This window comes from Taudactylus pleione, unplaced genomic scaffold (genome assembly GCF_031769625.1).
Source record: "Taudactylus pleione unplaced genomic scaffold, aTauple2 ptg000005l, whole genome shotgun sequence".
NCBI lineage: Eukaryota > Metazoa > Chordata > Amphibia > Anura > Myobatrachidae > Taudactylus > Taudactylus pleione.
Window position 1 is genome coordinate 4,285,781 of NW_028284408.1, and position 27,765 is coordinate 4,313,545.

General features: G+C 42.5%; 1 protein-coding gene across 6 annotated transcripts in view; it reads left to right on the forward strand.

Annotated features, from left to right (window-relative positions):
* DIAPH3 (diaphanous related formin 3) overlaps positions 1 to 27,765 on the forward strand; it is a 786,386-nt gene that overhangs the window by 307,423 nt on the left and 451,198 nt on the right. For all 6 annotated transcript variants that reach the window (XM_088481432.1, XM_088481491.1, XM_088481243.1 and 3 more), the window contains 2 exons: positions 1,884 to 2,020; positions 2,677 to 2,782. In XM_088481432.1, the coding sequence (XP_088337558.1) occupies positions 1,884 to 2,020; positions 2,677 to 2,782 (243 nt within the window). The remainder of the gene's footprint in view (positions 1 to 1,883; positions 2,021 to 2,676; positions 2,783 to 27,765) is intronic.

Here is a 27,765-nt window from a genome sequence, read left to right on the forward strand (position 1 = left end):
GCAGGTACAGTATGTGGAGGTGCAAATGATGTGGGGCAGGTATGTGGACGTGTCAATGATGTGGGGCAGGTACAGTATGTGGAGGTGCAAATGATGTGGGGCAGGTATGTGGACATGTCAATGATGTGGGACAGGTACAGTATGTGGAGGTGCAAATGATGTGGGGCAGGTATGTGGAGGTATAAATGATGTGGGACAGGTATGTGGAGGTGTTAATGATGTGGGACAGGTATGTGGAGGTGTTAATGATGTGGGACAGGTATCTGGAGGTGCAAATGATGTGGGGCAGGTATGTGGAGGTGCAAATGATGTGGGGCAGGTATGTGGAGGTGCAAATGATGTGATGCAGGTATGTGGATGTGTCAATGATGTTGGGCAGGTATGTGGATGTGTCAATGATGTGGGGCAGGTATGTGGATGTGTCAATGATGTGGGGCAGATACAGTATGTGGAGGTGCAGGTATGTGGAGGTGCAAATTATGTGGGGCAGGTATGTGGAGGTGCAAATTATTTGGGGCAGGTATGTGGACGTGTCAATGATGTGGGGCAGGTACAGTATGTGGATGTGCAAATGATGTGGGGCAGGTATGTGGAGGTGCAAATGATGTGGGGCAGGTATGTGGAGGTGCAAATTATGTGGGGCAGGTACAGTATGTGGAGATGTTGTATTGGCGGGACAGGGGTTTTAGAACTTGCAGATGTTGGACAACATTGTTTATTCCTACTTTTTACAAACTTGTATAAAAATGCTGAAGTACTACTCATACATTTTTCTGTATCCCGAAATACTTTAATTTGCTATAATACACTTGCTGGCTTTCAATTTTACACCATTGGTGAAATATGGACAAATCACCATTTGTCACCTTTTTAAAAGCTCCAGTATTTTCCTTATGGCCAATTTACAGTCTTCTATATGGTCCTGCTATCTTGGTTGTCACATTTTTGGGGGTCCAGGGTGGTTTTTCCACTTTTTCAATCACTTCTCCCAGGACACAGTTTGTTAAAAAGTCGCACACCATCGCCACAAATTGCCATTTCTAATGTGATCTTGCATTTCTCAGATGTGCACGTGCGTGTGATTCATGGGAGTTTCATGAACCAAACTCGATTTCACCTAATTTGATTGACCCCCTAATGTTTAATTTACATAGTGACACAAGCTGCTGATTTGTGAGCACCATATCTGCATAAAAATTTAGGTTTTTTTTTTCCAGCCACCGTAGGGATATTGTTAATGGTCAAAGCTTTACACAGAATTTGGTGGATGATTTTTTTGAAATAGCTGGTTGCCCACTAAGTTTCATATACTACCTAATTTATTGTACAGTATTAGTAATTATCCACCAAGGGAGAAATTATTAGCAATATCTATCACCACATAAGTAACATGCCTTGCAAGCGTACATATGTCTTATGCAAAATAGCAATTGGGGTTTGTCTCCTGCCTGTGTTATGGTGTAATTCCTTGTTTGAATTAAGCAAATAACTGCTTATGTGTAGTAAATTCCCGCTGATGGATTATAATCATAATATAATTATAGTGTTAGTGAAGTCAGTCTGTACTTTCCTGCTTTCCGGCTTGGATGCTTCAGTTTATAGTTTTAGCATTTACTTTGATACTGGTGTGCATTATTTATTTTATGTCTTCATAATTGTTTTAAAGCAGGTCTCAAATGTTTAGTAGGGTGCATGTTTATAGCGTTTTGTAGTACATTGTTTATCTTTAGCCTGCCAACTGCAGTTATATGTAAAGTCCCCAGCTTGTCCTACATTTCTTTTATTGTGGCATACAGCAAGAAATAGCACAAATTAAATGTTCAGTATAATAAATTAATATTAATAAACAAAATTATCAATATTGTTGTGATATTTTCTTATAGCATGGCTTAGAGAGGATCATGGGAGAAGAAAGGAGTCTTTCACTATTGGCCAAAGCCATGGATCCCAAGCAAGCCAACATGATGACTGATGTGGTCAAATTACTGTCTGCTATATGCATTGTAGGAGAAGAAAACATGTACGTACAATACTTGGTCTATATAATGTTTCTTTACAGGCAGCTGTGCCAAGTGAACTAATCTTTTGTCATACCTAAATATTCTCACACACATCTTACGGTATATTTCATTAGGATACTTAATGAGACACTATGTTGGTTTGCATTCAAAATACATACTGGAACTAACAAAATCATTCAAGGTTTTTTTTTTTTTTAATAGTTACAAGTTAATGTGTTCTCATCAATAAAAATTACAGTGTAATTGCTTTTCCTCATCTGGGAGATATGCAGCAATCACATGGTAAGACATTACCTTTGAAAAGTGAATTAATTATGTCTTGTTTGGTATTGTATCTCTTACAGGACAGAAGTACACTGTTAACATGCAATAAATATTTTTTTTCACTCTGTTCAGGAGTGAATTGGGATTTCTTATGTTCTTTGTTCCTAGCCATCTGCTTCAAGTGATTTAATTAGATTTGGTGAATTTATGAAGAATACTGAAACAAGACGATAACAAACAATGCTGTCATCATAAACTTTGCTGTGTCCTTGCGGCAATCTTCGAAGTTTATACTTTTTTAGTGTTATAAATTGATTCTGAATTTTTGTGTTGGTTGTTTGTTACAATGACATTTTTATCGCTTGGTATGATGTATCTCGTCTCTTTCTAGTCTGGAAAAAGTCTTGGATGCCATAACCACAGCTGCAGAAGAAAGGGGAATTGTCAGGTTTAGGCCAATTGTTGGAGGTCTTCAACATAACACTGTACAGCTGCAGGTTTGTTCCCATATATATATATATATATATTTGCATTTGCAGTTTACTCTCATAAGGTTGTACACCCCACCTGCATTATTACACATTTATATTATTTCTGGATGCAGTTTAGCTGCAGTTGATGCCGCACCTTGTATGTTGTTCCCTCATCTCTTCTCTGCACAGATGGGTTCTCACTTTCATTATGCAGTGTTCCTGGCCTTGCACAGCCTTGGCAACAAAGTTATTTGCAAATTTTACTGAATTCCACTAATCTAATCCCCTTTTTCTGTTTTGACTGTTCCTTGAATGTAACTTTTACAATATATACCCCACATTACCATCTGAGTTTGTGAGTGAGTAATGACAAGTAACCGATTAGTCATGGGGATCATTTCCAGAATAATCATGGCGTGGTGAGGTGTAGGAGCCGCTCAGGCAGATGGAGGTTACTGAAAGGGGAAGGAGTGCTGCACTCGTGCTACATTATTGGATACTTTAGAATAATTTAGAGACCGCTCTGTATCCTCCTGATTCACCTATATTTAATGATATTCATTTAACTCCTAGAATTATAGTCGTGTTAAATTAATCTTGATACAAAAGTTAAACAGGTTCCTTAAATGTAAATGTATCTGCAAACAGTATTCAGCTTCCTCATAACATTGCCATTAGAAATACTAAGGGGTCTATGTACTAAGCAGTGTTAGGAGACAGAGTGAAAAGTGATCAGTAAGTGATAATGTGCCAGCCAATCATCTCCCAACTGTCATTTTTCAAACACAGCCTGTGAGATGACAGTTGGGAGCTGATTGGCTGGCACCTTATCACTTTCTTATCACTTTTCACTCTCTCCTAACACTGCTTAGTACATAGACCCCTCAGTCCTCATGTGATAACAGTTCACTGGGCACTTTAAGGAGTCTGTGACAAGTTAATAAGGTCCAAAGCCACATTTTAACAAGATGACTCTTTACTAGGAGCAATTGTACCAATAGTAATACAGAGCAGTTTAATGTGTAAATTGACTGTCTCCACCAGTGTCCAATTTCTCAATCCCTGTGCCTTGTGGGGTGGTATTTAAACCCACAGTAACTGATCAGTGTGTCTGTGCAATTCTATATTCATACGAACTGAGTCAATACATTGTTTCTACTGAATGCAGAAACTCTCTGGACTCATTTTAGATTGCTTACATTTTAACCTATGTTGTATACAATATGTAGTAATTAGGATAGTTTATAATCTGTGCAAAGAGCAGCCTCCCTAACCTGAGTCTACAGTGTGCACTTAATGAACAATAAACGTAATGCTTGTATAATTCACAAAGGGTATCTTCAGCATATTATATCACTTGCTCTTAAATACAAATGTTTAGATAGTTATTTTTATCACTTATATTTAATTACACCATTAATGTATTATATTTTATTTAATTCCTTAACAGAATGACCACTATCCAAATACAACCCTTCCTTTTATGTAGTTTCTAGCCTCAAACATGATGATGTTGATCAGATCTGCTTAGTGCTTCTGGTTTCCATCATATATGTGATAATACTTCAGAGTGGATTTCATTAAGCATATACCTCCAATCCAGGCCACACATTGCTTCGTAGAATACATTACAAAAGTTTTTTTAGAAACCCAAGTGATGGACGGATGTACAGTAACTGCTCAGTCTCTCAAGATGTTAGATTGTAAATAGAAACACATCAAATAAAGGTTTTAAAGAGGTTTGTTTGCCTAAGAGGCTCATAAATCAAGGAATACATTTACCTCACAAAAATATCACTTAGAAATAGAACCATCTGGTATCACAAATGAACACACCTCATCATTAATAGCGTGTATCACAAGGAACATAAGTCTATACATAGTTATATGTATACAAGGTATATATTGAAAATGAAGATTGATTCAAATAATTAAATAATAAATAAAGCTTGTGTTATTGGATCTCTTAATCTTATTATATAGAGACAAGCCAGTGTCAATAAATATTTTATAAGCAAAAACAAGGTTATAGAATATCTGTTAAACAGCAATAATAAAAGAAGCAAGAGTGCACCCCCAAATCTGATATTCATTGTGCAATTATTTCATATAATTGTCTGACAACTATAGGATTATATAGACCCCTAGATATTCACATGCTTTTCTTTCGATAAAGTATGTCTAATATGTAAGGTGTAATGAATCAGTGCCTGTACAACTAATTGCATTAATAGATTTACATTTTTTATAATTAATAGACATTTTATAATAAATAGACATTTATTTGTATGTTTTAAGAATTGGAGATGGTATATACATTCACAGCCTCTATTGTAATGCCAAAGTTCTGCTAGGAAGGGATTTGAGTCCAACAGAAAAGCAGTCATCTCAATGGTCTCACTGAGATCCACTGCATAGCAAGTTCTAACACTACGGGGCTGATTCAGACTTTGGAACAAAGCATAAAAAATAACTTTGCACCTGCACAAGCTGTGTTGCAATGAGATTGGTGCAGCTTTATTTTAACATTTGTATTTTAGATTTGAGCTAGTACACACGTCGAGCAAATCTAAATCTCTCTGCTGATTGAGCAGATTTAAAATCTGCTAAGCAACATGATTTTGCCAAGGTGTAAAGTTTATTATTTTTTTTTTTTCTCTCAACTCTGAATCAGTCCCCTATATATTTGTGAATTTGTAACAGATACCTTTAAAAATGCTCACACGAAGTTATTTTTCTGGTTGCAGTAACATCTGCCACAAGAATAGGAGAACTACAAGTTCTATGGCATAAAGATTTTCTTCATATTTATTATATAGACAGAGTAGCGTTATGAACAAACCATTCTTTCTTAGTCATTTCTAAATTTCTTTTGAACCAGTAGATTGTCCTATCGACCTTGTATCTTCAGCCAGAAAAATGTGCAAGACAAAAGATTGCACTGGTTTTAGTAAGAGGGATTTCTAGTTACGTCTCAAAAAACTAAGTATATTAGGAAGACTGATCATGTCTTCATTGTTCCTGAATGTCAACGAAAGGTCAAGTTCTTGCAAAAAATATCCTTACAAAATGAGTAAGAGTAGTAAGTGCGCAAGCCTATAAGAGGAATGACCTTGTAGTCCCGAAAGTATTGAGGACACATTCAACCAGGGTTTCTAGAACATTTAGGGCCCAAAGAGCGCAAGCGTCACCTGAATATTTATATAAAGGAGTAGCCTGATCTTTTGCAATGGTTATCTCTTTAATGTCAGGATTATTGGGAACACAGTATGCGAAAAAATATCCTTTAAGTCACTGATCAATTAATGTGTTATAGTTAGTTGAGTGTTTGATTCATGTACCCTCGTCCCATGATTAATTGCATTGGTACATCCCATTAGTCTGGGCTGACGTAGATTGTGAAAATTAAATAGGGAAATTGTGTTCTTACTTGATATTTCTTTTCTATGAAAAACTCCATGGCAACCCAATATAGTCATCCCTTGTATGTGTTAATGCACAGGTTCTCAAACTCTGTCTTAAGGACCCCAAACAGTGCATGTTTTATAGGTCTCCTCACAGAATCATAATTGGCTCCACCTGTAGATTTTTTAAAATGTGTCCGTGAGTAATGAATACATCTGTGCACATGTCAGAACATTTGGAATCCATGAACTGTATGGGGTCCTGAGGAATGACTTTGAGAATCACTATGTTTTAATGTATTCCTGAAGCAGCTTGGGATGCAGCATAAAATATTAATGGTAATGATAAGTGGTAAAATACTACTTCTTGGGGCATAACCATTTGGTTTTGTTTACTGTCTATCTCCATAGTTGAGAATGTACTTCGTTTGCTTAGATTTTGTCCATGCACCAGTCACCCTATGGTTCGGCAAACTGCTTGTTGGATACCTAGGTGGCCAATCCCGTTGCATTATAAAATCAACACAAGGTTCAGTGTGTTAAAGTGCCCCCTGGATTGACATAGCATGAAAGAATTGACATAATGGAGATCTAATGGTTGTATAATGAGGTAGCTTAATACTGTTTATATAAATAATGTTTGCGCAAATACTTACATTTAAAGGTCCAGCTGTTAAAAGTTATTATCAATCATGTGCTATATATTGATACCTTTATATCTTAAAGGGTGTTTTTGTTTTTAAATAACATTAATATGACCCTTGACTTTTAGTAAAATTTTAATTTATTTGATTGACTGTAGGTAGATAAGGATGCTAGTGTCCTTGTTTGGTCCCACACTGAAGTTATTATTTAAGTCATTGATTCTCAAACTCTGGGCCTGATTCAGAGCCGGACGCTCTGACCAGAGCGCTCGCTCTGAATCAGGGCCCTCCTACCTAAAAATGGAGCTTCCTCCTGGCCGCTCGCATAGCTGTGGGTGACCACCCACAGCTTATGCGAACGGCCAAGAAGATGGTCGCGGTGGTCAAGACCATCGCGACCATCAGGCTTGCGACGAGACCCTGCGGTAGTGATGTCAGTGGGGCCGCCCCCAGACGGTAGTCGTTCCCATGGGAACGCCTCCGTCTGGGCAGCAACGCCTCCGGCACGCCCACCTTTGGTGTGAGACCCATAGCGACAGACCCTGTCGCTATGCTGGTCTCGCGCATGCGCACGACGGAGCTCCCTCTGTCGTGCGCATGCGCATTAGGGCACCATCGACCCGCTTGCGAGCGCTCGCAAGCGGGTCTGAATCAGGCCCTCTGTCCTTAGGACACCAAAAAGGTCATTTTTTCCAGGTTCTTTGTGGAAAATTACAGTTGGTAATACAGCTGCTCACCTGCTACAGTGCCTTGCAAAAGTATTCACCCACCTTGGCTTTTTACCGTTTTTGTTACATTACAAACTGTAATTTGTTTATTTTTTTAAATCTGAATTTTATCTGATGGATATGCACAAAATAGTCTAATTTGGTGAAGTGAAATTAGAAAAATATGTATAAAAAAGAATCTTTAGAAATAAAAGTCTGAAAATTGGCATGTGCATATGTAATCACCCCCTTTACTATGAAGCCCCTCAAAAGTTCTGGTGCAACCAATTATCTTCAGAAGTCACATAATTAGTGAAATGAAGTCCACCTGTGTCACATGATCTGTCAGTATAAACACACCTTTTCTGAAAGGCCCCAGAGGCTGCAACACCACTAAGCAAGAGGCATCACACCATGAAGACCAAGGAGCTCTCCTCAACAACTTTGTCCCTGACTTGTTTGAAGTACAATTCTGTGTTGGGTTATAAAAAAATATCCAAATCTTTGATGATCCACCGGAGCACCATCAAATCCATCATCAAATGGAAAGAACATGGTACCACAACAAACCTGCCAAGAGAGGGCCGCCCACCAAAACTCACAGACTGGGCAAGGAGGGCAGTAATCAGAGAGGCAGCACAGAGACCAAAGGTAACCCTGAAGAAGCTGCAGAGTTCCACAACAGAGACTGGTTTATCTGTGCATGTGACCACAATAAGCCATACACTCCATAGAGCTGGGCTTTATGGAAGAGTGGCCAGAAAAAAAGCAATGATAAAAAATAAGAAGACACAATTTTAGTTTGCCAAAAGGCATGTAGGCGACTCACCAAATGTATGGAGGAAGGTGCTCTAGTCAGATGAGACTAAAATTGAACTGTCAGAGTTCAGCCGGGGATTGGCCGTCCCTTACCGTCCCGCCGGCTTCCTCTGACTTCCCGGGCAGTCGGGCGGCTGGCGCGGCGATGTGGGAGGAGCTGAGCATTCACCCTGTAGCTGTGGTGTCAGGCGACCCGGTGAGTGGGGATCGCAGTTTCCGTCATGGGCGCCGCCATGACACTTTCCCTATGTCAATACTTCCTTCCCTGAGTGGCCCGGCTGGTCAGCTGACGCTGTGAGCATATAAGCAGATTTCCAGGGGTATATATCCGGCTCCTGTGCTCCAGGTAGTTACCTGAACAATCATTGTCGCCGCTAGTGTAGCTAGAGGAGTCTCGTTCCAGGTTCCCGTGCTCCCAGTGTGTTTCTTCCAGAGCTTCTGAGCTATCTCTCCACAGTGCCTTTACTATCAACAGCCTGCGTGCAAGTTTAATCTCCATCTCTCCACAGTGCCTTTACTGTCAACAGCCTGTGTGGCAGCTAACCTCCATCTCTCCACAGTGCCTTTACTAATCAACAGCCTGTGTGCAAGTTTAACCTCCATCTCTCCACAGTGCCTTTACTAATCAACAGCCTGTGTGCAAGTTAACCCTTCATCTCACCGCAGTGCTTTTACCATCACAGCGTGTTTGCAAGTTAACCCTTCATCTCACCTCAGTGCTTTTACCATCACAGCCTGTGTGCAAGTTAATCCTTCATCTCATCGCAGTGCTTTCACCATCACAGCCTGTGTGCAGGTTAACCCTTCGTCTCATTGCACCCTAGTGCATGATCTCCGGCCGGCAATCCGGGATATACTTTGTGGGGATATCCAGCTGTTACCTCAGCCTACCAATAAATCTCCACACCTCTCTAGCCAGCACCTCAAGTGCCTTTCTCCAGCCAGGAGTTCTATCCCACTCCCCACGTGCCTATTCCAGGCATTACCCTTGGGCCATGGGTGTTTTAATTCTCTCTTCCCTGCAGGCCTTGGTCACCAAGTCAAAGGACCGCGACCTGCTTACAGGGAGCCGCACAAGCCCATATCCCGCTTGGAGGGGTCACTGGTGAACACCTCCTTGTGAGTTAGACTCCGCACCATTGACTAGGTCTAGCCATCGACCAAGACTTGTGGATGCGAAGATCATACGTCCAGGCCCCTCGCCTTCGCCTCCTCCCACAGCCTCAGACCTCGGCTTTCAAAAACCCGCCTCCCAGCGTGACATGAACGTTTCGGCCACCAAGGAAAATGCTATGTCTGGGCAAACCCAACGCATCCCACCACCTCAAGAACACCATTGAAAAACAGTGAAATGTGGTGGCAGCATCATGCTGTGAGGATGTTTTTCAGCAGCAGGGACTGGGAAACTGATTCGAGTCGAGGGAAAGATGGATGGTGCTAAATACAGAGATATTCTTGAGCAAAACCTGTTTTAGTCTGCCTGTGATTTGAGACTGGGATGGAGGTTCACCTTCCAGCAGGACAATGACCCGAAGCATACTGCTAAAGCAACACTCGAGTGGTTTAAGGGGAAACATTTAAATGTGTTGGAATGGCTTAGTCAAAGCCCAGATCTCAATCCAATTGAGCATCTGTGGTCAGACTTGAAGATTGCTGTTCACAAGCGGAAACCATTCAACATAAAGGAGCTGGAGCAGTTTTGCCTTGAGGAATGGGCAAAAATCCTAGGGGCAAGATGTGGCAAGCTCATAGAGACTTATCCAAAGCGACTTGCAGCTATAATTGCCGCAAAAGGTGTCTCGACAAAGTACTGACTTTAGGGGGGTGAATAGTTATGCACGCTGTAGTTTTCTGTTATGTTGTCCTAAATGTTGTTTGATTCACATTATAAAAATAAAAAAATACAACTTCACAGTTGTAGGCATATTCTGTGATTAATTCCAGGTTGTGAGGCAAAAAAACATGAAAAATTCGAAGGGGGTGAATACTTTTGCAAGGCACTGTAGGTGTCACAAATCTGGGTCTTGGCAATTCTTTTTTTGCCCATTAGATTTTTGAGTTTACAAAGAAATACAAGCAATGGGAACAGAAAATGTATAGAAAAAATAAAAAGGTGAGATTAGGAGGACAAAAGAAAAACACAGACTGAGCGAAAGCCCAGGGAGAAAATACACAGTTTATTAAATAATCCAGGTGAAATACACAGTACAAATAGAAATATATAGGTATAACAATAACCCATAAATCTCAAGAATCATCTCTAGGAGAATCAAGGACGCTAAGGTCTATAGTCTCGCTAGGTAATGCGGAACAACCAAGTGACTCTCTATATTCTCTCCAACCGAACCACTTAATCAATGGAGAGGAGGCAGAGGAGGAATAAGGGCAAGCAGATGTTTCGAAAACATAATGTTTTTGAATCTTGTTCTCTATGGACACCAAATTGGGTACAGCTGCGGACCTCGACTTTAATTACATCTCTAAGATCATTGTGCAAATCTGTGCGCTTTCTTTTGTCCTTCTTCCCCTTTGTCCTCCTTATTTGATTACTGTACCTCCAATTTTGAAGCAAATTAATAAAGATTATCGTTTTAACTAGTGCGATCTAGGGAGTTGTGCCCCAAATATAGGAATACTTTCTTTTTCTCTTACCTAAACTTGAGCTTCCACTCCTTTGGAGCACCCTACCTCTGTATATGATATTGTGGGATTACGTTACTTTTCTGTATAATTCAGTGGGGATAGGTTATTATACTTGACCAGCTTCTTGTTGTACATTAGTTTGTCTACATTGCTTGTTACCTGCACCCCCTTTTCCTCTTCCCTCTAACCAAGTGATGTTATGTACGGGGCTGCAGAATTTTTTGTCACCTTAGAAATAAATGTTAATAATAATATATGCAAATGCCCCATTGCCGCCCATTCAGCCCTATGTGAGAAGTGGCAGAAATGCATCCAAATTGCATGTACTGTAATTGCAATTTGTTGGCCATAAGCGAGATCTGTGATTAATTGGAATTGCATGAAACTTGGTCAGTCCTTATACTTATTAACAAATGTGTATCGGATTCTGCAGTAATATTACAGTAGCTGACACAAAAATTTTTTGCATTTTGATCAAATTATGAATGCCCATCTATGCATTCATTTCTATAACTTACATACATCTCTAAATGTTAAATTGTTTTCTTTTTATACTGCAAAGGCTGTTGAATTTTTTTTTATTTTTTTTTTTTTTTTAGCTTAGACTTATTGAAACATGCATGATAATAAATATATAATTTCTGCCATGCTTATGGTTTCTTGGTAATTTATCACATTTTATTTAACTTTTTTTTATGTTTCAAATGCAGTAATTATCTTCAAACAAGTGAGAAAAACATTTTAGTATGCAATTTTAAGACGTTATGTGCTATTTTACTGTATGTAGATTTTCAAAATCACATAGCAAGCCTGTAGTGTTGACCTTAATTTTTTTGCTGTTGCTAAGACCGTTGTCATGGTACAATGGAACATGCAAAGACTCATGTTGCATGTCAATAGACCTCTATAGCTGTAACTAGGCTCAAACATAGCTTTTATAAACCATTTAATGATATAATTATTTGAGAATAAACTGAGATGAAACAAAATATATGGTGTTTTGAATAATATAGACCTTTTTGATTAGACATTTTAATATTTTTTGTTATGGTGAAATCAGGACTAAGGCGCAAGTGTTATTTTTTTAGTTCATAAGGACATGGGATCTGTTCATTATTAGGGTTGGGCATGAAATACTGTCAGTCGGGATGCCTGCTGTCAAAATGCCGACAGTGCCATCCCAATGCTCAGTATCCTGACAGGGGTCAGGTAAGTATACTAAGTTAGTGCCTAAACCTAACTCTCCCCCCTTGGTGCCTAAATCTAACCGTGCCCCCTCCAGCCTAGCCCTAACCCCCCCGTGGTGCCTAAACCTAAATCCACCCCCCCCCCACCCCTCCGACTAATGGCTTAGACGCCCCGTGTACTTTTTGTTCTGGATGGTGGCTATAGGGATATAGATGAACATCAGGATTTCTTTAGTCCCGGGTCAGGCTTCAGAATCCGGGATTTCAGTGGCCAGGAAACCCGTCCGCCGGCATACTTACTACATCCCCCTTATTATATATAGTGACTGCGTACAATGTAGATCGATTGTACGCCACTGTCACATAAGTTTTCCATTTAATTCTAGGGAGTCTTGATGATCTTACTAGTTAGACCTACAGATGTGTCCTCATACATCTAGCCTCAATACGCCAAGCAGCAAGACTTGTCTTGCGTGAGTGAGCCTCCAGGTCCAGTGCTGCTCTGCTAGCTTCGGGCATCTTGTTTGCTGTTTTTTTTTTTTTTGCCATAAATGTGTCTGTCGCAATGTGATATGACTAGGATGCACCAGCAGACTGTGCTGATTAATTTGATAGGAAACACTTGTATATCTCTTTGCACTTTGTATACTTATTAAAGGCTCCCATATACAGTGCAATTTTTTACACGATTTGACCGTTATCGATCGATTGGAATGAGCAATCGTGTAAAAACTTCAGTGTGTGGGGATAACCACGGTGGCGATGCGCGCCCCTGCCTTTGTACATCATCGTCGCTGATCAATTGAACCTGCAGGAATATTTTGACCTATCGTACACGTTTGGACACACATCGTACCATGTGTGCATAAGGAAGGATGCGATATACAATGGTAGACTTGTTAACAATCTCCCTGGCCACTCCCCTCTTCCATTTTGTGCCAGACGACGTGGAGAGAGCAGTGGTCATCTGGGGAGATTTGCCTATTATTTTGTAGTGAGTATATAGCAAAAACTATAATGGTGCCTGCCTTTTATACCCCCCATTTAATTACTCCCTTTATTAAAATTCCAGCAGATGAATCGTGAGGTTGTTTGCTGCAAACAATATATCGTTTTCGATCTGCAGTCGTTTAAGACCCATGTATATCGTTTCATCATTTGTACAATCGTTGTGTGTGTGTGTGTGTGGGCACAATATTGTATGACTGGGCGAGTTCAGGAATTCAAGAGAAATCATACGCGATTGGATCATAAGCAAATCGCACAGTGTATGGGTGCCTTAAGGGTCTTGGTCGTGTGTGGGCACAATATTGTGCCCAAACACAGCTATACAAGTGTCACATATCAAATTAATCAGCATGGTCTGCAGGTGCATCCTAATTGCATCAAATTGTGACATAATGTAGGTACACACTGGATGATATGCTGTCCGAACCTGCGGATCAGAGTGACATATCGGGTACATTATCTAGTGTGTTCCCCTGGTATGCACGCTCCCGCGGGTCAATAGCAACATCGTCCGTTGACCCTACTGCAGCGCCGACGGGGGATGTCGCTTATGATGTCATTTTGCAGAATACAACATGTGTCCCTCCATCGGACCCTGCTTCGGCAAGTATGTTTGCACTTGCTGCTTGCTGGATCCTGTCACACGCGATATCACGCTGGCAACACATTGGCTAATGTGTACCCACCTTTAGACACATTCATGGCAAAAAAAGATACCCAACGCTAGCAGAGTCTTACAGGACCTGGCGCGCCGAGAGAGACCTTTTAGAGTGACTATTGCAAAGATGTCTAAAGACACATCTGTACGCTGGTTATTTGGCAATCATTTTGAAAATCAAAATGTATGATAAAGCGTTGAATAAACTATTAATTGTGCAATAATACTTTAAATTATAACTTAATTGAAATATTGACAGTTGTATTGAGTATAATATAAAAATCACTGAAAAGGTAGAGGAAGTTATGCGGTGAAGGAGAAGGAAGTATTGCCAGAAATGCACTTTGGTGATGTCCATGAACTGTTGTTACTCTTTGCGTGATGTAGGCATGTAAAGAAAAATTAAATATGATAGCAAGTATATAGCTTTCACACACAGTAAATGTATTGTATATTTAGTTATGTTACTTCAGATATCTGTTTAATGTGGAGGTGTAGAATTCATGGGAAATATGTGCACGGTAGAGCTTATTTCCCCTTCATGCTAATGACCTGGAGGTGACGTGCAGTGAGGGTGGAAGTGCGATGACATGCCCATAAAGTCCACCTAAGGAAACTTGTCCCCTCGTGGGCTCATCAAGCTTCCTGCTCGGTGGCTTGCTTTGCTCGCCACAAGATTATATTCCCCTTATGTCCACGTGGATGGTAGGGAATGAAGTTGGACAGTAGATGATATCAGGGTGCTTTCCGTGAAGGGCATCTAGACTTCCATATGTGCACACTCCAGATCAATGTATATTCCTTTCTTCTAAACTAGGCCACAGGAAGTTGATGTAATGATGCTTTCTGTGACTTTGTTCCATTTCATCTTAGGTGGTTCAACATTTTCTGACACTTAACCCTGGCCAAGATCAAACTTAATGCTTTCCAGGGTAGCTCCACCTGTCGTCCTCTCTCTCTGTTGATATTACCTCATCCTCGACTACGCTCTTTTTCACTTCCTACATTCTGGCTATCTTTTCAATTTTCCACTTCCACATCCCCTCTCTCGGACATGACCTTCCGAGCCCCTAAGGCCACCATAAGAGAAATCCACACACACATCATTTCCGGCTATGACTGTCTCCTCAACCATCCCATGCTTATTCCTATATTCTGTTTGAAGTACAGTGAGGAACACAATACATACAAAACAAGACATTGCTTGAGTCATACCTTCTATAACGGGTATTCAACATACAGCCCTCAAGCTGCTGTGGACCTATACATACCAGCATGCCCGCCACATTTTTGCTATTATGATATACTAAAACTGAATACCCCTGCTCTATAATCACTTGCTGCGACACATCAGCACAGAACACAATAGGCAGCAACGTGAACAAAGAAGCCCCATGCTGTGCTCCACACTGATACAGTACACAGTAAACAGCAAGTTTTCAGACCCATATGTAATACAAAAGACCTAACTTTAGATTTAACACTAAGTCCCAGAGTATCAAAATATGTAATCATATGTATTGTACCTATTTTGTTACTGTGCTACAGTATATGAAATGAATGTTATTAAGCAGGCTAATGAGAATTCCGAATTATCTTATAAGAAACAAAAGCTGCATGCAGTCTTTATTACACGTTTTTAAATGTAAATGTCATTCATGGCTCCTGTGAATTTATTTACTAAACATTTAAGAGTAATTTATTAATAATTAAGATTATTTTTTTTAACATTAATATTATTTATTTACATTTTTCATTGAAGGGGTACAGAAAAGGAAGGATGGTAAAGGGAACATAAAGGGAGGATACAAGAAACCATAAGTAAAAAGGAACAGTATAAACAATGGTACAAAAATAAAACCTACTGTAAATCAAATATATACTAAAAAGAGGTTCATTGAGACTAAACTGTAATGCAGGGTTGGGGAACCTTTTTTTCTGCAGAGGGCCATTTTGATATATAGAACATTCGCTGGCCCAGTGCAGACCACACCTCCTCTGTGTGATGTAACTCGGGGCGGGCCACAATCGCCAGTGATTACAGCAATGCCCGAAGCATCCTGAGGATGCTCCAGGGAGCTGTAAGGGCAGTGGTGTAACCGTCTGAAGCATCCTAAAGATACTCCCGTCAGCACTGCTGCATAGATTCTGGCTGCAGGGTGCCATTCTAGGCACCCTGCTAGCCAGATGAGGGTGGCAGAAAAAAGCTCAGAGGGCCAGACCAAATGATTCTGGGGGCCTTATACGGCCCCCGGGCCTGAGGTTCCCAATCCCTGCTGTAAGGGGTCCAACTTAGATGAGTTATAGACCCAATATAGCTCCATCTCCATTAGTAACATGTTCATGCCAAGCCATCCACCTCACTATTGGCGGATACAAAAGTAGAGTATGGCATAGATTGTCTCCATTAAAAATTTTAAATTAACTGTGAAACACCCTCACTAAGAAGGGGGCGGGTTGTTTTCAGTATTGAGCCAAGGCAGCTTATGCTGTAATACAAACACTTACCTCTGGTGAGGCAGAATACTGGCAAAGTAGATGTGTGACAGGGCGAAAGGTGGAGAAGAAGACTGACAAACCTAATACTTTAAGATAATACAATATTAGAACTGTGGCTCTGTCTCTTGGATCATTCAAGCACTCTGAGAAATAATAATAATAAAGCCGTTCAGGGAGTCTATTCCCTCCTTCAATTTTTTCGTCACACTATGCTCCTTTTTCCAAATAGGTGGCTGCTATGTCCTTGAATTAACCGATTGGTAAGTTGGATGAATCTAGAAAAAAAGGGGGGGGGGACAAGGACCAGCGCCTGATAGTGTATGTAGTATTTAGTACAATCGTAATAAATTGGATACTAATTATATATGCACGTACCCTATATATATACTTGTATATTAAGCATGTCACAACACTTTTTAGATCAGTCAAAGCACTCCACATCTGGCACAGACTTCTGTTCAAGGGGTTTCTTCCCCGCCGCGCATCGGATTATTGTGACCTTATTAGAGCAAAATAATTTGCCTCCATAGTGTGGTATGTTTAGTAAATAACAAATTTTAATTTACAAAATACACATACTACACACAACATAGATAAAAAAGATGACTTATATTATAAGTCTCAAGGTCAACTCTTGTTAGATGTAAGTCCAAATGAGATCAGTGAAGGTTCATTCAAAGTTCGTATAATGTAGGTATCCAAGGTGGATAGGGTAGTAAATAAATACCAACGCGTTTCGCCTCTCTTTAGGCTTCCTCAGGGGTCACCCTGTGCCAGATGTGGAGTGCTTTGACTGTGGTCTAAAAAGTGTTGTGATATGCTTAATATACAAGTATATACAGTATACTAATTATATATGCGCATACAAATTATTACGATTGTACTAAATACTACACTATCATGTGCTGGTCCTTGTCCCCCCCCTTTTTTTCTAGATACACCCAATACTTTGTTAATGAAAGAGAGTAATTCCAACCACAAAATGTGAAGTAGGGGGCAAGACCAGAAAACATGAAAAATATGGCCCACCTTCGCAGTTACTCCAACAATATTTACCGAAGAGCAAGAATGCCAAAAATATGTAGTCTGTAAGGGGTCAAGTACAATCTATTTAACATGCTTTTCAGAATGATGCAACAGTGAGACATTCGTAAAGACATGAAGTAGGCCCTCCCACTGAAAATCAGAAATTGGGTGACCCAAGTCTAATTCCCACTAGAGTTGGGCCGAAGATTTAACAATAGGGCATATCCAGGAGAAAATTATAACAAAAACAAACACTGCCCCTACTTCCACCCGATTGTACATTTGATAAAACGAAGCTAGGAGGGAGATGAGGGACCCAAAGGTGTGAACCACACTCTGGAATCAGTGGTGAATCTGAGTATATTGGAATAAAGCCGTAGGAGGGAAAGAATAACAAACTTGTAAATTAGATAATGTGATGAAACTAGTTCCATCCAAAAGATCCCCCAAAACTTTCATGGTATTCTGTAGATCCGGTTCGGGACCTTTGGACTGAATGGAGGTTCAGATGAAATGAGGAGGCATAATGTAACTTTTGAATATTAGTATAACCATAGGTAGTGACAGTATAGGAATCACAGACTTGTGATATGCATGGACACTGAACTAGAACTGGAATGAACAGACCAGGTCCACTGGGTGACTCCTTGCCTACTGACTTGTGAAGGCCAACAAGACCAGGGATACACTTCAAATACAAGGGTGAACTCCAGGACTCGGAGTCTTATGTAGTCAGAGTACAACTTGAGGAAGCTTTAACTCTGGTACTGCTCTGACGCAATACCCGGAACTGGAACCAGTGAGAAACTCAGGAACTGAGAGTCAGGATACTTGACACCTCAGTGTTACAGACCATATTCTGAACCCTAGCCCTGGAACCAGCACCCTTCTCTGAACCAGCTCAAGACAATAGCTCACCGCTCAGGGAACCAATACAAGGTTAGCACAATAGTATAACCCAACAACCACCAAGCACAGAGTAAAACAGAATAGGTAACTTATGAAAGGTTTAGTTGACCTAGCACTCACTATTCTATTGGGGTGTCTGCTGCAGCTGCGGGACCTAAAATAGGGGGTAACAAATCCCTATAAACATGAAATCAAAAAAGGCTAAAAAGATGGTCCGAGCTAATGGTAGATATATCTATTATTATAATAAATGTCAACGTATAATATTAAAAAAAGTATTATTTATTTATATAAACAAATTAAATGTAGTTAGCAATGCTCCTGTGGTTTAGTAACCGCTGTGGAGTATTGGGATTTAAAAATGACTGGGAGTGTTCATAAGCAATAGTATCTGGTGGGAGTTGTAGCTGGTGGGGGTGCAGGTAAAGTCTTTGCTGACCAGAATTGTAATATTGGCTGGTGGAATGGGTGAGGTGGGTAAGAAATGAGGGGGGTTGTTTAAAGTCTTGTTTGTAGCAACAAAAACAAGTCTTAATAAAGAGAGAGAGGCGGCGTCCCGTATTTCCCAGGTGCACAACTTACCCTCGATGTCTCTCTTCACTCTCCTCCAGGAGAGTGGTCCGCTCCGGTCTTCTTCTTCTCCTCGCCGTCTACCGTCCGCTGTGTCTGGCAGTACATGTTGTAGGATGCAGCTGGCTGCCGACTTGCCGCAAGACTTCCTTCCTGAGATCTGTAGTTCTACAGCAGAAATGGTAACTTGCATGCACTGTCCCAGCGGTATGATAGGATCAAGACCACAGCTGTACTTGCTGACTCTGTACTGAGAAGTATTCAGCATGGAAACAGCAGCGCTGATCGGTGACGTTACACAGCGACAGTGTGCTTTCTGAGACAAAGTGGTTGGAGCAGGTCTGTATGCAGCTTGGGAGCTGCAGTGCTGGCAGGTTACGGAACACTGTGGCAGATAGTAAATAGTAATTATTCACAAATTAGTAGAGTCGCAGAGAACACAGTTACAGGATACAAGGAGTAAACTTGGAGCTTAGAACTATCCTGGGAAGGCAATGGGTTGCTCACAGGACCTGGTTTAAATAGGAGATGGTGAATAGCCATTGGTCTAGCTGACCAGATGAGCACACAGCTGAGCTGCTCAGGTGCATCAGGTAATTGAAATGGAATGTTTCTGCATAGGCCTGGATACAGAAATGAAGGAGTGTCTCAGCTTGTCAGAAATGCTAAGACCCAGATGCCTGACACACACCCTGACAAAGCCAAGTGGATACATTAGGATTGGGGATTAGCATAGCTACAGCTTTAAGGGCAAGGACAGGGGATGGGAGAGAGAATGGTGTTACACAGGAGACCAACCTATACCATACTTGTAGTGATGCTTTAATGGATGAGAATAAAAGAAAAGCGTGGGGACATGAATTGGTGGTGGTCCACAATAAATCAATTAATTGGAAACCTGGTCAACACTTCTGTTACAAGGGAACCCAACAATTGGTGAGGGGCTGATGAAACCATTCCTGAAGTTGAGACAATAATCACGCCTCTTGGTAACAATTCAAATCTGGTAAAGTTAAACCACCACACACCTATGGTTGGATCATATGCGACTGGGCATGTTCCGGAGGATGATTCTTCCAAAAATAATGGGATATAATGGACATATATATATATCCAGATAATTACTAGTGAAAAGCAAAGGGATTGTCCTGTAGTGATGCATAAGTTTGGGAGTAGGGACATATTAAATGCCATTAAATGTCCTAACCAGGAAAGTGAAGATTTAGTGAAACCCATCATACACTCAATTAAGGTTGAGGTAGGTTGACTTAAAAAAAAAAAAAAAAAAAACAGGTGAAAATAGTAAATGCAGAGAAATCTGGGAAGATTTGCAGACGTCCCAAGACATATGAATGCCCTGCTAACCTTGTGGCCTAAAGAATATGTTCTTTAGTTGGGAAAAAAGGTACCGGAGAAGAGTATCTCTAGGGAGGGACCCAGAAAACGATTGGGGTCTAGTGTGATGGCGGATGATGTCAATAAGAAGACCTTTGTCATCAGTATTAGGAAGCAGTTTATGAAAAAAAGCAAGGTCTTCCAACTTGTTGGGCACAGAATCAGGAATGCCGCAAATTTTTATATTTTTTCTCTGGGAACAATCCTCCAGTTCAACTACTTTATCTCTGAATGTTTCCAGCTGATATTGTTGATGATCATGGGCGGTGATCAGATCCTTATGTGAGGCCACTAATTCCTCCATCTTGCATTCTAGATAATCAGTCCTGCTTCCAATGGCAGAAAGTTCTGATTTAGCTTCACAGATGGCCGTAGTGAGATCTTGAGTGAGATCTGTTTTTGAAGCCACCAGCACCTGAAACAAATTCTTGATAGTAAGTGGAGCATTGAAGTTTGGATTAACTCCAGATCCCAGCAGCAAACTATATTCACCTCTAGATCCAGGAGTTGGGGCTCAAGTAGATGGACTGGATATTCGGAGAGAAAAGTCACAGAAGTGGAAAGGGTCACTGTAGGTCTTTTCGGGGGCATGCTGGATGAAACTTACTAAACGCAATAAGGGAATCACTTAGAGCACACCGTACTGGCACCCAAGACCACGGAGAAAGAAGCTGTGTCGACTATGAGAACAGGAGATGACTAGGTGACCTACGAAGAGAACATGGATTGGGAAGAATATTGTGAGCGGATTACATCTGTATTGTTAACCAGCTAAGCATCGGTGGATAGGAATGGGACTTGCTCACAAAATCCCAGTCAGGTAAGTATCTGAGAGGAAATCAGGCCATTATAACCCTATGGAGTCACATGGATTCTGAGCCAGCCAGAGTGAACCATCTGAACAGTGTCACAAATAGGTGAAAATGAAGAGGAAACTCCAAAATGGCTGCTGGTACAGAGAGACGGCATAAGCAGGCCAGATTATAACAGTCCACACAAAGCAAGGAGTCGCTTCACAGAGCTGAAAAAGTAAGAGCTGCTGTTCATAGACAGAGAGGGCCAGAAAACTACAGGCACACAGCCCAACAGAGAGTTCAGCTCACCTCCTGGTAAAGGCTCTAGAGGCTCCCAGAAGCGGCCCACATCAATATGTGAGATGCCGCAGGTAATTAATAGGCATTCAGCGGACTCGGCCGTTTGTGACACAGCAGTGGACGCCGGAGATGAAATGCCGTCAGTCCGGAACTCAGGGCTGCGTCTACAAGCCTGTTCCCATGCCAGAGCTCAGAGGTGCTGATCCAGTCTATAGAGTGTAGGGTCAGGGCTCCTCTCGTGATGAATCCGTTAAGTGAATGCACCTTAGGGTGAGCGAGCAAGCAGAGACTCACCAGAGCGAACTACTGATGCTGTGTCCGCTCACTATGGTGGTCAGGCCACACCCCCTATGATTAGCTTTCAAATGTTTATTAGGATATTTGCTTCATTGATTATAGTGTACCCCAACTTACAGTATTATTATTAATATATATATATATATATATATATATATATATTAGAAATTTACATAATTATATTCTACAGATTACTTAATTACATACAGAACAAAGAGAAGTAAGGTCCCTGTTTGCAAGAGCTTACATTTTAGAAGGGTTAAAGAGTAACACGCAGAGGGATAGGGTGGCTGATCTTGGTATTGCAGAGGCGGGAACACCAGTAGAATGGGTGATATGCGTGAATGTGTGATTCAGCTCTGTATACATAATTTTCCCACTATCATCTTTGGGCAGATTAGGATATTTCCACTAATGTGTGCCATGTGTTCCCTTCCCTGAAATACTTTTTCAAACATAAGCACTTGTGAACAATGATAACGTAACAATTTTCTGTGTGGTGTTAGGGTCTACCCTGCAAATTAAAATATTAAATTAGTAACTACAGGGCTTGACAAATTTTTCTAAAATCTAGGAGCCACTTTCCCCCCAAAAAAATTACTGGAGTGATTGAGGAGCACAGCTCTGTGTGTTATGCAACTGTTATACACACTATACTAGTCCACAAAATGGTCGCAGTTGAATGGATATAGTAACATGAATGCCCCTCACTGCTCTGCACAGCTCACCTGCTCCATCCCCCACCCTCCAGTAATAACGGACCACATTTCATATAAAACAATGGTGCCAGAAAGTACAACAGAACCCCCCTCCCCCCGTGGTCACACCGCTATCCCTCTGAAGCCGCTCTGCAATCCCTGGCCACGCATAGACCTTATTACCGGGGAGCTCTATGCAGCCAGAGACAGTAGACAGCCGGGACATACAGGAGGATCAGCGTAGACTGAGACAGACAGCATGGGTCAGAGCAGGCCAGGATGGAGAGGAGTCGTCAGCGCAGGATGTGACGGACAGGAGGAGTCAGCGCAGGATGGGACGGACACAGGCACAGCAGTCACCGCAGATGACACTCCTGTGCATGTAATGAACGCCGCAGTACTATAGGCACTCCGCGGGGGCTGATGAGGATCTGCTTCCTCCCTCAATGCAAAACATGGTATCCATGGCGACCTGGCCCTGGGATTTGTCAAGCCCTGAGTTACTATAAAATCAAGCTTGTGTATAATAAGCTATTAGAGGAAAGTATCACTGTTATGATCTCCCTATCCTGTTTAAACTACATCACACCCATAGGGAAAAATGTGTAAATGTCACAAAGAATGACGTTCACCCTAAGCCCATCTTGTGTCTCCCTTTATGTTTCTGCAAAATCATTTGTGTGTACAACTTCATTGTACGCATTGCGGTTGTGTTATAGTTAGATCAAACTTTGTAGTTTTCATATTTGGAATCCTGCTACCCGGGATAGCTGACATTTAATTTTATAGTGAAAAATCTGGTGTTTTTCTACTTGTGTAAAAACATTTATGGGTAGAATCATGACAATAGTGTTTAGCTTGTTTCCTGTATATAAAGCACAAAAAAGTATTGACTGTTTTTCTAATGTGATGCCAAAAGAGAGCCCAATATATCCTCAAAACAATTCATATTAGATTTATAATAATGGTAGTAGTAGTAGTAATAATAATCAACCCTGCGCTGGGACAGGAGAGTGGGAATCGGTATGATAGCCTGGCTGCCGCATGGCCGGGAGTTCGAATCCCCGCAGCGGCAGCCCGACAAACCAGCAGAGCCCAGCAGCGCAAGCCCGACAGCGCTGGAAATCCCGATCGTCCTAAGGTAAGTATCTACTAACCTAACCCCCCTAACCCTAACCCGGTATTAAGGCAGCCGGCTTCCCGATTGTATACCGGAGAGGGCTGCTCATGGCAGCCTCAAGTTATTATAAGTTAGAGTTAAAGGTTGTCTACAGTGTTGTAACCTTATGTCTGAGTAATACCTCATTCTGCTGTCTCATCAATTATATTGAGTAGCCAGAATAATTAATATGACTGTTAGCTAATAAGGTTATTTGTGTGTTCTTTTATTTAACATTTGTACTGTAGGAAGAGTAAAAAATATGGTCTGCTTATAAGTGGGGTTTATCTTCCCTTTAATTACGTCTGGCAGCTGCTCTAACTGATGTCTGTTATTGTATTCCATTAATCCCCTGAAACTCTTTTCCAGTAATGCAAGAAATAACATACCTTTTTATTTTTTTCCTTGCACGTTTTACAGCCTGCATAACAATACTTGTTTTCAAACATGGACGTGTATTTGAATTCATACCAAGTACAGTGAAATCCAATTATCTATGCCTACTGTTTTGCCTGTGATCCATTTTCATCAGCTTCACACAGAGGCTTCCATACTAGAAACCTCAATGGTATTGTTGACGCTGTTATTAGGTTCCAAGTAATGCAATTTGTTTATCGGTCCGCATGGGTTATCTCACTGTGTGTGTTCCTAAGCAATTTTACTTGTATATAAATGTGCAAACACCTAAGCAAGCATGTGTGATGTGACAAAATGCGATACGTCAAGCCGTCTTGTATTGCAAGAACCAGCCTGTCTAATCACACTAAAGTATTATTTGCTCATTCTTATTCTTAGTAGAACACTTTAGATGCTTCAAAACTCTGTTATATGTTATGTTCAATAAACAGGACAGTGTTAGGTTTGGATTTTGCACAGCATATTTGTTGTAACTGTCCATTGAAGCACATTCTAATCTTTTTAAAATGCGGTGCCCTTTCTTTCCTGGTACAAGAACATGCATAGGGACTGTCCTCTAGAACTCCAGCTGTTATCACTAAAAAGCAACTCCCTGTGCATTTAGCAGCATGGCGTCATTCATTACATCATCCCATCTGCTGTGCAGCACAGCAGGTGAGCGATTGCGATGAACGACTAGCGTGCACGAGCAATAGAGCGTACACACTATACAGTCCGCACAATATATCATTCTGATCCGCCTCGGAATGATATATCGTATAATGTGTAACCGGCTTTAGAGCAGTGAGTGCAGGAGAAAGTGTGAAATAATTGTAGTAATGTAGAAGGAGCAGCTGAGGGCATTATAGGCAGAGCTGTGGCGTCAGTATGCCAAACCATTCAAACAATGCTTCTAATGACAAACTCCTTCATGAACGGCACATTTATTTAAATGTGTAGTAAAATGGTAGCAGAAGGCATTTTCATCTTTACCACGTAAATCCTCAGGGTACCTAAACTGATTGAACATAAATATATTTATATTAATAAAAATTTCTAAACAAGAAAACTTTGGAATTTAGCAATTTGTAGCACATTGGGGCCGGGTCCCCATTACCAGGTTTGACAGTGGCACTACCATCTGTGTCCCAGGGGACTGCTTGTGGAATCTTTGAGACATCCCTGAGACTTGTGGTATCTAGTCTGTAAATGTGTAGTAACTGCTGTTCTGCATTATGGGCAATGCCATCTTGGACCTTTTCTACTTCAGGGTCCATAGGGTATCCACAGGATACCTTGGGGTATAGGTGTGACGTCAGTCATCGGGCACCATAGAGTTAAGCTTTCAGCCTCCCAGGATGCACTAGGGTCCCCCTCCTATACCCCGCCCCCGAGCCAAGGCACCTCAATTTAGTTTGGTGCCCGGCCGGAGTCGGGTGCACCTGTTGGAGTGGGGGCTAGAAGAGCCCCTGAAGCTTTTTTCTTCATGCAGCTGTGGCTGCACATCTGGATGAACAGCATGGACAGTCAGTCCTGACGTCCATGCTGTCTTCCCTACACCCCCGCCGGTACCAGAATGCCGGTACCGATCCGGTTATGCTGGTGAGCATCTGGGGTGACAGCTAGCGGTGACCCCAGATGTTCCGGACCATGGCCGGATTCAAGGGGGACCGCAGGTAAGCAGCGGGGTCCCGCAGTGGGTCCCCGCTATTACATGGTCCAGAGTCCCCAGGCAGGGGGCTCCCTGGGGACTGGCTGCAGCGTGGAGCCAGGTATTGAACCTGCGCTTCCACTACCCCCTGGGACAGCGGACCACAGCAGAGCGGTAGCGCTGCGGCGTCCCGGGGGTTAAATGCATGCCAGGGGAGCGCGCCTTCCCTGTCTCACAGCCGGCGCCTCCCCCGCTGCACACAGCCCTCTCTGCACACTGCCGATTGGTCCTGTAGCAGCGCTCCTCCCCCAGGCCAGCCTCCTCTCTGCTCCTCGGCCATCTTTACAACGCATGGTGAACACTGCTGGAAGCGCTGGACGGAAGCATCGTGGTCTGGGTCCCCCCGCATACCTCTCCTCCGATTTGGGTCAGGTCTGTGTATGCTGCGCTGTGTCCTACCAGGCCCTGTGTCTGCGTAGTTGAGTGATCAGCGCTGTTAGTGCAGGAATTGATTTTTCTTTGCATTGTATGTGACTGTGCTAGCGCTGCTGCCTGTAACTTTTCTCTGACTGTCAGCTTTATTACTGTCCCTGTCCTTTCTGCTAAGCCCTTGCGGTGCAGTGCTGCAGGGTGGTCTCTCGCCTATTTAATATATAATTGGTGAGAGGGGTCACATACTTGGTGCCATCATGTCTGAAAGTGATTTTCCTCTCCGACTACAGTGTGCTACGTGTAAAGTACCGTTAGCGGATGGGGAGGGTAGCGCAGAGGGCCTCTGCCGGCAGTGTTTGTCTATGGCACAGCCTATTACGGTTACAGCATCGGTACAGGAGCCGCCCTGGGCTTGTTTCGCTCAGGCGCTTACAACCTTAGTGGGCCAGTTAGCTCTGCAGCCCGCGTTTCCGCCGATGGGTTTGTCCCAGCAGTCAGTGGTGTCGTCACCCATGCAGGGTTTCCCACGACAATTGGTGGTACCCCACAGTCTCCCTATTTCCCCGCTCCCGGTTTCTCAGGAGCCGGCGTGGGTTAACTCCCTGACGAGTTCTGTACAGCACTTGTCGGATGTGTTGCAAGGGGAGTCTGTGATGCGGCCACATAAACGGCCGGTGGCGTCTCTGTCGGCTCCTTATGAGGATGACGAGGGGACGTCTGATGATGGGGAGATACTGGATCCTTACGATCAGGAACCTCTCCATACTAAGGACGCTGACGCTAAGTCCAAGGTATATATTCCTGGACTTATTCGGGCAGTCCACACAGCCTTGGTGATTGAGGACGAAGTTCCCCCAGCGGCTAAATCAAAGTATGCCTTCTTTAAAGATGTGAAGGGCGATGCCACAGTCATTCCTCTTTCGGGTCAGTTAGTGGACCATTTAGAGGAGGCATGGAAACAGCCTTGCAAAAGATACCAGCCGCAGAGGCGCCTGGCGGTGGCTTATCCGTTCGCGGATAATTATTTTGCAAAGTGGGAATCCCCTCCACAGGTGGATTCTCACGTGACCCGTCTTGTCCGTAGTGCCACATTGCCGATGCCATCCATGTCCTCCCTTAATGATGCTACGGACCGCAAGGTGGAGATCTGCCTGAAGTCCGCTTATTCCCTTGCGGGGGGGCAGCACGGCCGGCTATGGCCATTTGCTGGGTTGCCAGAGCGATGGAGCGCTGGGCGGATTCATTAGAGGCGTCTTTTGATTCCGACTGTCCGGCTGAACAGGCGGAGTTGATTGGTAATCTCCGTGATTCGGCCACTTATATCAACAAGGCGGCCTTAGACATTAGTACTCTGGTGTCTAGAATTTCTTCAGCAACGGTAGCTGCTCGTCGCACCTTGTGGCTGCGATCCTGGAAGGCGGACGCAGATTCCAAAAAGGGTTTGGAGGCATTGCCATTTACTGGAGAAGTTCTCTTCGGTCCGGATCTGGACAAGATTGTGGCCACGCTGGCGGCAGCCAAATCTGCTTGTCTCCCGTCGGCCGCAGCTCCTTCTAGTTCTGGACCATCGTCCTTTCGGTCTTATAGGGCCCAGGGCAGGCCCAAACCACAGTCTTTTCCTCGACAGGCTGGCCCTAAGAAATCGGCCAAGCCCCGGAAACAGGCATGGAGTACCAGATGTCCGGCCCCTAAGCCAGATGACAAGCCTGCGGCCTGACGGTCCGGGCCTCCCTTTGGGGGATCCCAAAATGGGAGGGCGCCTGCTGCAGTTCGCCCAGTGTTGGTCGGTCACTACGATAGACACTTGGGTT